This window comes from Astyanax mexicanus, chromosome 18 (assembly GCF_023375975.1).
Source record: "Astyanax mexicanus isolate ESR-SI-001 chromosome 18, AstMex3_surface, whole genome shotgun sequence".
NCBI lineage: Eukaryota > Metazoa > Chordata > Actinopteri > Characiformes > Acestrorhamphidae > Astyanax > Astyanax mexicanus.
The window spans coordinates 18505863-18519188 of record NC_064425.1 but is presented as its reverse complement, the minus strand read 5'-3'; the positions used below and the strand labels follow the sequence as shown (position 1 = coordinate 18519188).

General features: G+C 38.7%; 2 protein-coding genes across 9 annotated transcripts in view; one reads left to right on the top strand and one right to left on the bottom strand.

Moving 5' to 3' along the window:
- The window catches only part of nf1a (neurofibromin 1a), an 88828-nt gene that overhangs the window by 35421 nt on the left and 40081 nt on the right, over positions 1-13326 (top strand). For all 8 annotated transcript variants that reach the window (XR_002649582.2, XM_022666986.2, XM_022666922.2 and 5 more), the window contains 2 exons: positions 929-1075; positions 1540-1650. Coding sequence is in view for 7 of the 8 variants with exons in the window: in XM_022666986.2 (XP_022522707.1) it covers positions 929-1075; positions 1540-1650 (258 nt within the window). In the remaining variant the exon portion in view is untranslated. The remainder of the gene's footprint in view (positions 1-928; positions 1076-1539; positions 1651-13326) is intronic.
- omgb (oligodendrocyte myelin glycoprotein b) lies at positions 4311-8318 on the bottom strand. The gene is made up of 2 exons (XM_007236861.4): positions 8045-8318; positions 4311-6507 (listed from the first exon to the last, which is right to left on the bottom strand). The coding sequence occupies exons 1-2, from the start codon at positions 8074-8076 to the stop codon at positions 5328-5330; spliced, it is 1212 nt and encodes a 403-aa protein (XP_007236923.3). The 5' UTR covers positions 8077-8318; the 3' UTR covers positions 4311-5327.

Sequence of the window (13326 nt, the reverse complement as noted above, 5' to 3'; positions counted from 1 at the left end):
AACAAAGCTGACAATTTAGGGCTAGTAATGAAATTTATTTAAAGTTATTGATCAATGTCCAAACAGGTGATGGAGATCTAGAGTTGATTGTAATTGTGATTTTAAAACATTTGTTAAGCAGTACAGTGCAGAGTTACATTCACAAATAACACTTAAAAGCTTTAAAGTCTTAAGCCTTATGTTACAAATATCCAGAAGTGTGGTTTTGACTTCTTTAGGCCTGGAGCCTATGATCTGTGATGGACCATCAGGAATAAAATGTGTATGAACTAATCAGTACTCCAGATCTTTTTTTTTTTTTTTGAAGACACTGAAGCCATATAGGTAAAAACTAAAAAGGACTATTGAAACGGTTATCAGCAACCAGCCCAAAAGCCTGGGTCTGTCATAGTATGGTGTTTTTTTTCAGTAAGTTTCAGTGATTCTGCATCAATGCAGAAAGACACATTGATATATTAGAGCAATATATGCTGTCTGCAAGATGATGCTGTACATTTGTCAGGCATGTCTATGCATTTTTCAACAAGACAATGTAAATCCACATGCTGCGCACAAATCATAATGGCTGGGCTTTTAACTGTCTTCAATAGAGAGTGTATGAAAGTGTTTGCAGTAAGAATGAGAAAGAATAACATGAAACACATCATCATCATCATCGTCGCTTTGTTTTGATGGTGCCCAAACTTATTTTAAGAATAGTGAGAGGCAGTGTCAACATTACATTATTAGTGGTAAATGCTTTGGCATCTAAACTTTTTTGCATTGTGTTGCAGGCCTGGAATGCATTTTCTGTAATGTGGTTCTCTTATAGTAACTGTTTTCCGAAATGATGCAAAGATGGATCTGTTAAGCCTTTATGTTTGTTCAGTTTCACCTAATCGCACTGACCTGATCCTGATGAATATCATGACTGTTTTGTTTTTGGCAGAGACCATAAGGCTGTGGGTAGGAGACCCTTTGATAAGATGGCCACCCTCCTGGCCTACCTCGGCCCCCCTGAGCACAAACCTGTAGCGGACACCCACTGGTCCAGCCTCAACCTCACCAGTTCCAAGTTTGAGGAGTTCATGACCAGGTAGATTCATTGTTTTGTTGCTTTGCATTTCTAGCCAGTCTATAAGTCCTGTACAGTTAGAAACTGTTCTGTGATGTTTGTGTTCCTCTGGGGCACAGAAGGAAATTAGCTTGAGATAAGCACAGACTGTGTTGTAATTATTACAATTTACATTGTGTAAATCTATCATTGGATGCGCTTTTTAAAATGCATTAAAAAGTGCACTTACATTTCTTTGTAAATGGATGTTTGTAGTGGAGTTACATTTTATATATACATATTTTTAATATGAATGTAAGGTTCTCCTTCAGCTAGCAGTACTAAGAGTTTTCACCTTCAGTATGCCACAGAGACCACTATAAAATTACAATTATTTAGAAGCAGCTAGGCATGGTTTTTAAAGGTTGGAAATGGGGTATATTTTATTTAAGTGCACTCAATTTCAGAAAAGGCTTAGTCCTAAAAGCTTTTATTACTCCTCTTAGGCACCAAGTCCATGAAAAAGAAGAATTCAAAGCCCTGAAGACACTAAACATATTTTACCAGGCAGGAACATCTAAGAACGGCAATCCTGTCTTCTATTACATTGCTCGCAGGTAAGAACTCATTTAAAGTTTGTCTGATATCTTGAGTACTAACTTGAGTCAATACCTCAAACATCATTTAAATTTTGGCACTCTCCATTCAAAAGGATTTGATTATTGGACAAAATCTAAATAATTGCAGCAGTATTTTGTACTTTTTCTTTTAACACATAAGAGCCCATACGCATTTCTGAATGTTGGTTCCAATTTCAGATTGAATCTGACCATTTTTTATATCTGATTCAGTTTGATGTAACATAAATAGTTTAAGAACTTGTATTTTTTTTTTTCTAGAAACCGAGTCAGAACTAGTTATATGGTTCGTGAAACATTTCATTAAAGTGATTCTGTTGTTAAAATGGTTGGGACAGGGCTGTTGAAGCAGAAAATGCTCTTTTAAAAGGAGCTAGTTGTTCTCCAGCACTAACCACGCAGACCTTCATTATATGAAAAGGTCAATCTATCACAGTTTTACACACACTGTCCTGTAGTGATGCTCTTAGAATGTTCAGTATATGTCCCTTAGGGAATACATGAATAAAAGTAAAGGACAGAGAGCTTTGAGGAACTTTACACAGATTTTAAACAGTCAGTACCATGGGATTTTTTGCGTTAAGACTTCAATAGCATTTAAAAGTGGATATGTAAATGTTATAAAAATAATAAATGTGAAACTGGCAGAATGGAATTATATGTTAGTATTTTCAGTTGCTTAAAGAATGAATTGACTGGAATTTTCTTGTATTTTTAGAATAATAATGTAGTGTGATTGCAAACACACAAGCCTTTTTTTTACTTTATTATAACGCCTCCGGGTGGATTTGATTGTTTTACATTTTAACTTTGTGTTAATGTGCTGAGTACAAGTTTAACATCAGGTGCGTCTGAGAGACCAATATATAGTTATGAGATTTACTTCACTTTTCAGCTTAAATCAGAATTTATATAAAATGTAGCTACCTCCTGAACTATAGCTACCTTCTGAACTCAGCAGTAGCGATGAAGTATTCATTTTGATGAAGAAAAAAAAAATACATCACTAGGCTCTGTCAACTTGATCATGTGATTAATTTGCATTAAGTCATCTCAATAAACGTTACTGATTTAATTGTATGTGTTGACATGTTAACACTGACATCACTCATTGTAATGTCTGTTTCCTTATAGAATCAGTAGAGTCCAGATATTTTTACAGAATGTCTCATAAAAAAGAGAATCTCCTTAAATAATAAATGCTTTGATGTGGGAATATTTTATTATAATTGTTTTAAACAATTAAATGACAGTTAGCACTTTTCCACAGTCTTTTAAAATTTAGATAACATTTTATTTTCTATTTTAAGGTAGTATTCTCACTAATGCACATGTGAAAATGAAAATCATTTAACATATTATATATTTAAAAAAGTTAGTAAACATATCTCAAAAAAGAAACTCACTCAGATATGATTGTGCATGTTTAAACAGTAAAGTTTCTCCTACTTATGTTTAGTTTATTTATTGAACATATCTGTGGCCCTCCTTGATAAATTAATAATTTTAGGCTGTATAACTTGTTCATCTAAAATAGTTATTTTTTTTTATCTTATTTTTTTGGAAGAAAGGTGAGGTTTTGTGTCCTTTAAATAATTCTAAAGGAATAGACCTTTAAGGGTCAACACTTAAGGAAAATTATGCAACACTTAAGGAAAATTCTATAATTAAGAGAATATTTAAGGCTTTCCCTTAAGAAAGCCCTTAAATAACACTTAAGGCATTTTTTCTGCAACATACTCATCTAAGGGAATGTTAAGGGCAAATTTATAAGAAAAAATTCAATAAAGGTGTTTTATGCAACTGGGCACAGTCCCTACTATGTTTTTAAAACCATAAAGTAGTTTATATACCTTAAAGTTACCATTAATGTAGTACCTTGACTGAATTTGTTCACACAGCTTGAAACAAGCTGAAGTTAGAATCCAGCGTGATGTTATTAATATCCTGAAAGTGTCTGATCTTTTTGCAAAGGCAGAGTCCCATTGAATATGGAATAGTTATAAATGACAGTCACTGCATGCTGTATTCAAAACAGTTGTTTTAATTGTAGGTTGTAAACCAGTTGTATTGTTGCAATGATTGAATCATTTGTTGGCAGGAGTGGTTCATAGCAGCAATGAGGTTCATGCTTACCATCGGTATGGAAAGCGAGTTCTGCAAGCATTGTAAGGCTAATTTCACATGCCAGAGAAGGAAGATACCATAAAATGACTGAGTAGATAATAATATCCTCTGCATATGTGTACACTGTAGGATTTTTTTTTTACTGTCATTCACCTGTATCACAAATTGCACAGTTACTTGACACACTTAGCCTTTTTTCGCCCTCTTTAAACAATTATTCTGTGTTGAGCACTACTATAAACTGCTTAGACTGGATTTGCAAGAATTGTTACTCCTTCTTTTTCTGTCCCTAAATCTGAGGATTGGTGGATGACCATTAGCATTGGACGGAGCAGTTTTACACAGGACTGTTTTTAGTTTTTTGTCACTGTTTTCACAAGAGAATGATCTATTTGCTCAAAGAAACAGAGCAGTGTAAAAGCAGTTTTCCTGTACTGTTGCCCTGTTCCTCTTATTCTGTCTATTATTAGCTAGTCCCATGCTGAATGGAAATTGGCTCAGGTATTTTTTTTAGCCAATGGAAAATATATATATTTTTTAGCCTGACTTTTTAGCCTTTATCAAAATGCCCGTCAAACATACTGTACAGATAAACATAGTTTATCATAGTTTATGTGGTGCTCTTATTCTCTCATTCTCTCTAAGCTCCTACAGAACTATTCCCTAGTTCTAAATGCTTGCATGAGCTTTATGATGCTTTCAGCTGATTGGGAGTAGGCGGAAGGCTTTCACTGATGTCAGCCTTCATTTGGTCAGAGCACCAGAAGGAAGTGGCTGGGCAGCCTTGTTGACTCTTGTATTGAGTGAGCAACCACCCAGGAATTGGTCCGTTAGCAGACCCCTGGGTCTTATTTATCACATCCTATTATTGCTGGGGTAAGCACTGCCCACAGCTCCGTATACATGCCACAATCTTCTACAGCCAGGGTCACTGTTTTACTCCTCTCTTTCCTCTCGAGTGACCAGCTTGAGCTTATACGGCCTTGCTATCTAGATCCTAGCACAAATCCACGGCTAATATTTAGAAACATTTAAAAACAACTGGCAGGTCTTTCCTTTATTCTGCTAAAGTTTAAAGACTGGCAATGACTGTTTGTAAATGAGAATCTCTGACACTTGATCTGCAGTCATCTGACTTTGAATGTTTCATTCTCTATTCTCTATAAAATCAAAGGAGACTACAATCCAGAAGTTCCAGTTTCATGTCATTTAAACCAATGAATAAGCATATTACTAGAGAGAACAGCCAAGTGGCCACATCAGGAATACTGTATTGTCTGTAGCATACATGTAGTTTGGGTTTCAATATGAATACGCACAATAGCCACATTCAGTAGAGAGACTGGTCGGTTGGTTTGAAGCAGAAAGAGAATACATGGTGTGTGGAGAATACCCATCGAGGCACTAAACAGTCAGGATATGAGGTTAAAACCAAAACGTTAAAACCCTTCTTTTTTTTGACAATCTTTTGTATCAGCGAGAAAGTCTAGAACAATTGTCTATTCCTGGTCACGAAGTAAAGCATTGATTCAGAAGGTACTGAGGATAAGGGCAGCAACCATAAGGTTCAAAGCGACAGTATGTAGGTTGCCTGTATGAATTTGGATGCTTGTGCTGCGAGCTTTGCCAGCTGTTGCCTTCTTGGCGCTTTGTGTGCGGATTGTTGTGCTTGATTGGGTGGAGAAGATGTAGGGTGTGGAAGTCAGATGCACCCCACCCTTGGTCAATGCTTGCTCACCTGCTCCGGTGCCATTCCCAACGCTACGGTTGTGTGGCAGGTTGAGCATTGCTGATTTGGACAGATACCCCGAGGTGACCGCATGTAGGGGTGTTCTGTGCCCGGAGCCGCGAGTGTCAGCACCCAGTGGAGGCTCAGTATAAGAGGCTGAATGCCAGGTTCTGCTGGTGGCCAGGTGAGCCTCCCCACAAGTGGGTCTGATGTAGCACGGGCAGCCCAGAACTTTGGCGGGGGTCTGATGCACCCAGTGCAGCAGGTGGGTTATGTTTTCCTCGTCCTCACAGGCCCAGGGGTTATCCCCCAGGGTAAGGAGCTGCAGCGATTCCAATCGATTGAACACGCCCTCGCTCAGCGAAGCAAAGCGGTTAGCATGCAGGTAAAATCGCGACAGCCGAGGCAGGCGATCCAGAGAGCCGGGCAAGATCTGCAGCAGGAAGTTGTGGGAGAGGTCCGCCATCTCCAGGTTGTGGGGCATATTTGTGGGCACGGTCCAGAACTTGTTGTGGCTGAGGTTCAAAGCTTGCAGACTTGGTAATGTGTTGTTAATGAAGACCACTCGCTCCAGCTGGTTGTTAGAAAGGTCTAGAGACTGTAGGTTCCAGTGGTAAGCAGTGTCGTTCTTCTCCAGTTGCAGAATGTGATTGCTTGAAACATCGACATCCCACAGCGCCCTAGGCAGACCGGCCGGAAGGTGGCGAAGGCGGTTATGGGAAATATCCAGAGTTCTTAGGTGGCCAAAGTGGCTTAGGAGCCCATCCAGATTCTGCAGTCGGTTGTGTGACAAATTGAGGAAATGGATGTTGTGCTGCAGGCTGTCCGGCAGTAGGCTGAGACCTCGGGCAGAGCAGTCCACTATTCGGTGGCCCCTGCCACAAGAACACATCGGTGGACAGATGGCTAGCGTGGACCCTGCACAAATAAGCAGGAGGAGAAGGCTTGCCACCATCGACGATGACATTGTGTTAGCAATCCTAGGATGCAGAAGAAAAAAGAAAGTTGAATTATAGGTCAATCGGGGGAAAAAAAGGATGGAGGAAGGGCTGGGTAATAATTCAATATAAATGTATGGTGTGAAGGAAAAGGTTTCAATAAAGGTGATACTGTACATATATTATTTACTGCATCCATTACTGATTGGTGTTCATTACAGGACATATTACAGATGCTTGCAGGTACAGACCTCTGTTTTGGGCATTTTCCATAGTTTTTCTGTGGTTATTACATTGTTTATATTGATATCGAAATTATAGTATCGACTGAAATTAGGAAATACATTGATCTATAAACAAATACATTCAACATGCCAGATTTATTTTTCTTCGCAGCCTCTCTACATGACATGTTTATTTTGCAATGTTGACATCAAGCTTTGATATTAGCTACTTCATTCAGCTTCTGTGTAGCTTGTTCCTGGCTCCAACACACTCTGTCTCGGTCACTCTCACTTTCTGGGCAATTCCCTCATTAGAAAATCTTTACTGGCTGAATCAGTGTGTATAACATTAGATAGCTAAGCACTGCAGCACAGAAGGGAGCATATTAACCATGCACTCCCCATCTGCCGTCCTCTAATCGGTTCCCTCTGGCAGTCTTCTGAATGCTAACTCCCCGAAAGCACCAAAGCTCTTCTGAACATGTTCAGTGACTGGTGATATTTGCCAGTTTGTCTCGCATTACATCAGTCTTCAGACCACGTAGTAAAGTTATGTAATTTTACTACTTAAGTATGCAGCTGGCTGACCCAGTGATGTGAGGTTATGTGATCGGAATATAGCTTTAATCATTGATGAGCCATTCTTCAAATATTTACGCTAGAGTAGCTAGGAGAGCTGAGAAAGCTTAGTTACATGCTAAGCTAAAGAAAGAGAGATGTATATGGGATGTATGTGATTTGTCAAATTTGTCGCAAGGACATTCTTTGCGTTTGGTTCTGGATCTGCTGCAGTTGGATAAGGCACTGTGGCTGTACTGTTTGGCACGGCTAGGGTTTGAGTGAACAGAGCCCGCTCAGTGCTTGCTTACTTGCTCCCCCTTGCTTGCGGTGTGGCTGGAGTTTGAGTCCCTGCCAGTAGCTACTCTGCCCTGCTACTGCTGCTAATGCTGCTGCTGCTGCTGTTGCTGCAGTAAGCCGTTAGCCTGGATACGAGCGCTAGCATCCTGTCCTGTTCTTTTCTCCTGTCCCTCATTAGCTGCAGGCTCTGTGGGGCATCTGAGGACAGTCCATATCCATCAGCCACTGATTCTACTGAGATTCTAGAAATTTCCTCTGAATCGTTCTCTGCGTGTTTGATGCCTGGCAAGATCACATAATATAACATAACTGTGTGTGCACAAATCCATGCATTTCTTAACCACGAGGGAATGGTAGCATAAATATAGCACTGTATGCTCTATATGGGATGAATATGCTTGCAGGCTTAAAAGCGGGCGGCTTGCTTATTTAGTATGGAGTCTTAATCCTAACTAAACATGTGCCACTGTTATGGTATTATGTTGAAAGCAACTTACCTTAACCTTTTCATCAGTTCATGAGGCATCATTTCGTTCCTTTTTCTTTTTTTCTTTTATTTATTTTCTTTTCCACTCCTGCTTTTTAAGCCACACTGCAGCCGCCGCTTCTTCTTCTTCTTCTTCTTCCCATGCTCTTCTTTTTATCTAGAGCAGCAGAGGGCAATTTCAGTAGCTACCTTTTTTTCTTTTTTATTTTTTTTATTTTCTGGCTTCTTTTCTATTCTCCTCTTGCTTTTTCATCGTTCCTTACCTGGCTCCTTTCACTCTCTCTTTCTTTCTCTTTCCACTGCTCTCCCCAAATTACCCCCTCCATCAACCTCAGTCCCCCTACCCATCCACCCTGCCACGCACCACCCTGCCACCAACCACCCTCCCCCTTCCTAACCAGTAGCCGTCAGTTTAATAGGTGGAGCTCTCTTCTCTCACTCACCCATGGCCGGGCTTCCCTCCTGGCATGGCAGTGCTGGGGGTGAGTGAGTAAGTGAAGGAGCCCCTGAGCTCCCGATGGCTCTGGCCCTCAGTGCTGCGGCCGCTCTCTCTGCTCACTGTATCGGCACTCTGTCTGAGGCAGCTTGTGGAAAAGTAGGGGAGAAATGAGGGGTACAGGAGGAGGGAGGTTAGAGAGCGAGAGAGAGCGGTAGACAGAGAGAAAGAGAGAAAGCGAGAGAGGGGGGGAAGAGAGGGGAGTGGAGAAATGCAGCATAGAAACAGTGCCTACTGCTGCTGAAAGGGTTGGGTGGGGGGTGGGGGGGTGTTGGGGGTTGGAGGGGGGTGGGTGAGGCTGCTGACTCCAATCTTTTTATAATCAGGATCCGCACACTCAACGAAATCATCTCTCTCTTTCTCTTTCCTCCCTCTCTCTTCTCTCTTGTTTTTATATTCTCTCTCTCTCTTGCACATGTTCTCACGCTCTTGAGTCTCTCCACACATGCTGTTTTTCACTTGTATCATGTTTATGTACACACAAGCACATGCTGCGACTCATGTGTCTGCACTGCAGAGGCAGTGTGTTCAGTGTTCAGTGTTGATGCATCTGCTTTCTAAAACACTGCTGCTTCTTCTACACCTGCTGTCTCTTTTTCTCTTTCAGACAGGGTGACATTGTACCTGTTCACAGCAGCAGCCGTGTGCATGTTGTGCAGTTCATCTCAGAGCCTGCCTCATTCTGGGGCTGCTGAGATCTAGAAGTACATTTAGTAATGTTGTTTTGCTGTAGATTTCCTACTTTCTTCCTGTTCAAGATCAGCACATCGATAAAAGTAAAGCTGACTAATGGTTGAGATTAATGCACTTAGTCGCGTAATGAAATATGACACGTTGTTATAATAGGCATGCTTCAAAAAGTACAAAACTTTCAGTGTGTTGCATGCACTTACAAATCTGTTCATAATCAGATTACAGCATTTATCTGATTCAGGCATAAGTTTTTCAAAATAATTGTAGGCGCAGACATCCATTATGGGTGTACTTGAACGTTTGTCATTCCCTTTTATATTGTTCATGTCATAATTATATTGTATCAACTGAAATCATGAATTATAGTGTTCTATCAATTTGGATTACATCATCCAGCCCTAAGCTAATTGATCAAGTTGTCATGTTAGAAGCATACACAGATATCATAGAATCATAGAAGAAGTTTGATAGAGAGTTGGATTTGATCCCAGTAATCAGATTACTAAATTCATGTTTATTCTGAACTAGAGTATTCTCACAATTCCCAGTTTGCGGAACCCTGGTCTCGGATAAATAAGTGTGCAGGGCTTAAGATGGCAACAAAACACATTTGGATCATGTACGTGTGGCTCGATGTGTTTGGGTATTACTTGATATTAATGTAACATCTTATTTTAAGAAAATATCTGCCTAAATCTGATTATTGCCCGAGTCGTCATATAAATTCTGAGTTTTTCCCAATATCTGGATAAATAAATGATTGTAAACTAGGGGTGGGACAATATGTTTGTTATACAAAATATTGTATCGTTTTCCTTTGCAATATGTTATCAATATGTGGCATCAAATATCAATATGTGTATCTACTAGTGCATTTTTAAAAATAAGAATATCATTGAAAAGATAGAAGTTCAGTTCATAATGTAAAACTCCTATATTATACAGATGTGTTACACACAAAATGATTTATAGTAAGTATTTCTTTCTTCTATTGTTGATTCTGGCTTATAGCCAAAGAAAACCCAACACTCAGTATAACAGAAAATTAGAATATTATAGAAGACCAATTGGTACTTTTGGCAGTGTGGGCAATGTGTCAAGTCCTGCTGGAAAATGAAATGAGTATCTCCATAAAAGTTGTCAGCAGACTCTGGTCCCTTGATTTTCAGATGAAATGCAACATTAACTGATGTTCAGTGATTGTTTGAGAGACATGTCTTCTGCTGGTGTTGGTCCACTGTGTTAAACAAATTGATTATATTGCTTATGAACTCTGATGATGCAGTAATTAAAAATGTTCATAATGACATTCTTTCTCTATGTATATAGATTTAAAGGTTTTTGAAGTTGGCTTAGCAAATATACTGATACTAGACAGACAGACAGACAGACAGATACTTTACTGTAGATAAAGGACCAGCCCTTGCTTAGTTTTAGCTGGGTGGTTGACGTCTTATATCTTCAGTCTTCTATACTGACTATAAAATGTGAAAGGCACCACTTTGCAACCTGTGCAGCCATAAATCGATCGTTTCTCCCTCCTGTAATGATTCATATACCCTCACTTCTCCCTCCCTCTCTTGTTCGGCTCCCTCATTTTCCTTCTCTGGGCCTCTGTCTGGCCATGTTTCTTTGTCTTTTTTTCTCTTCCTCTTTTCTTTTACTCTCAGTATGTCCCTATATCCCCATCTCCCTTCCCTCCCGATGGTGAAGTGGTAAACAACTGTAAAAAAAAAAAAATAGATGTAGCGATAGTTCAAAATCATTTAGGCAAACATTTTAAGTTGTGTTAAGGCTGTGTATTAACAAGAACCAGGAAATAGATTTTTTTTGTATTGATAGCGAGATTATGATGCAGTGTTTTAAGATACTGTAAAAAAAATACATTGTTGCATATTTTTCTTTTTTTGGTCACAGTAGAAAAAAACAAAACACAATTATATATCTAGTGGGTTTAAATCGTTGCCTATAAACTGTAAATCAAAAATAATACTGGGTTTTGATTATCTGCACAATAGCGTCAAGCCAAATGTTGCAATACTTTAATAGCAATATTTTAAGGTTAGATAATCCTTAGATTAAAAACATATTTTATTGGTACCACATAATGGAAACTCACAGATTACAGTGGGGAAATTTCCTTACTCATAGTTCAGACAAGGCAAAGCACATCAAACTAGTGGTAGGCGATATGACCTTAAGTCAGTATCATGATTTATTGGACTTTTTTTTACTTGATGTTTAAGTGTTAAGTTGGAGTTCTCCATGTTGTTTTCATGTCATGGACTGAATGGCATGGAGTCACATGAATACATATACCATAGTAAGAGGAATGTAATTTAAGAATCTGTCAGTTTCACTGTATCAGTTTTTTTTTTTTATTTATCAATTTAATAAAAATCTAGTAAGTGAGAAAATTTGTGACAAAAAATAAATGTAATAATAGTTAAATAGTTAAACATATATCATGTGTATACTGAACACTGTGAGGAGTATATGGTTTGCTTTGCCATTCCTAATGGAAGTCATTTTTATTTTTAAGTATTACAAGTATAGTATAAAAATAGTCATGCATGTTTCATCGCATTAAAACTGACCAGTGAATTTACTGGTCAAGTAAGCCACAACCCAAGTGAGTTTTTTTTTTTTTTTTTTCCTCCCTCTCCTTTCTCCACTCCCCTCTGTTTTAGTGCGAATGTGATGAAATCAGCAGCAGCATCTCATTTCTGTGCGGCAGTGTTTGTTTTCCTGTCTCTTTGTCTCCTAGCAACAGGAGTTTGTTTTTTACTGCTATTTGGTTGTGCCAAATCATTCATGTCCGTTCCAGTATTTCAGTTACCAAATAATAAGTGGTAGCTAGTGAACTTAGTCATAGTCAAGTCCTGCCCACCAGTGATTTCCAGCCAGATAAGACTAGGTAGGCTGTGATATCTTATTATCAATGTGTAAATTTGAAAATATTTAGAACTGAAGGTCAGATTACAGTTTGAAAAAATATATATGTAAATAACTAATTAAATCTTAAATAAAACCTAGTTAGTTGGTTTGGCTTAGTAATCGACTTGTTTTATCTGCTGCACTTGCTTAGATCTCCACATTGAAGGGAGGTTTCTTCACTAGCACTACATTGTCGTCAATCCAGCTTTACTCCCATCATTTATTTATGTTTTGGCTTTTTTGTTGAAGAGTGGGATTGTAAACAGATCCCATTTTGAGTGTTATGAGTGGTCATATTTTAACCACTGGCAAGAGTAGATGCTGCATAATTTTATTGTAGCATGAAATATGTTATTATATGTTATATGTGGACACAACATTTCACATTTTGGGTTGTCTAGACCACAACACTTAATTTTGCTCTACAAGGCCCTGGTGTCCTCATATGAGGCCATTATACTGTCAGCTAGTGATAGATTCAATTTTGTTCAGCAATTTAAATGAACAATAAATACAGTAAATGTTTTTTACTTTATATATTCATGTTGAAAGAACCATATTGCTTGTTGTTTCTACTTTTGTTTTGCACTAAGGAAAAAAAACGCTGCTGTGTTCAGGCACAAAATAAATGTTTTGCACATCATTGCAGTCACAATGTCCGCGGCGTCGGCTACAGTGTGCTGCACCATTTGCGTAGCGCGAGCTTGCGTAGCTTAGAGGGAGGGATCGTCAATCCTCTTTTTGACTTCGAGGCTCAAGACCATGACACAATTTTGATCGATTTCGATAAAATTTCTAAATCGCCCCTAGTGGACATAATTTTTCTTAGAAAACAAATTCTATAAAAAGAGATTTTTTTTGTTTTTACACGAATCAGGTGCCAATTAGCAACTATATTGCTATGTTGTGTTATATGTCACAGAAAAACGTATGTGTCATAATAAGTAATGTGTACAAGTGTGTGCAGAAACAAAATTCTTTTCTTCCTGCTACTTCACAGGATCACACATGCTATCAACACATCTTTTTTTTCCTTTTGTAAATTGAGAGTAAAAGTGGTAAGCAGGGCACATCCACACATAGTTTGCATATTTTATTAGCCTTATTTCCTCTCTATTCTGAGAATTATGAGCAGTGTCGGTCACCAGCTTAGCGGGCGGGTGTGT

Coding starts and splice junctions, on each gene's coding strand:
- omgb (XM_007236861.4), bottom strand. CDS start 8,076: ATGATGCCTCATGAACTGATGAAAAGGTTAAG. Junction 6,508..8,044: donor GAACTGATGAAAAGGTTAAG/GTAAGTTGCTTT, acceptor TCTGCATCCTAG/GATTGCTAACACAATGTCAT.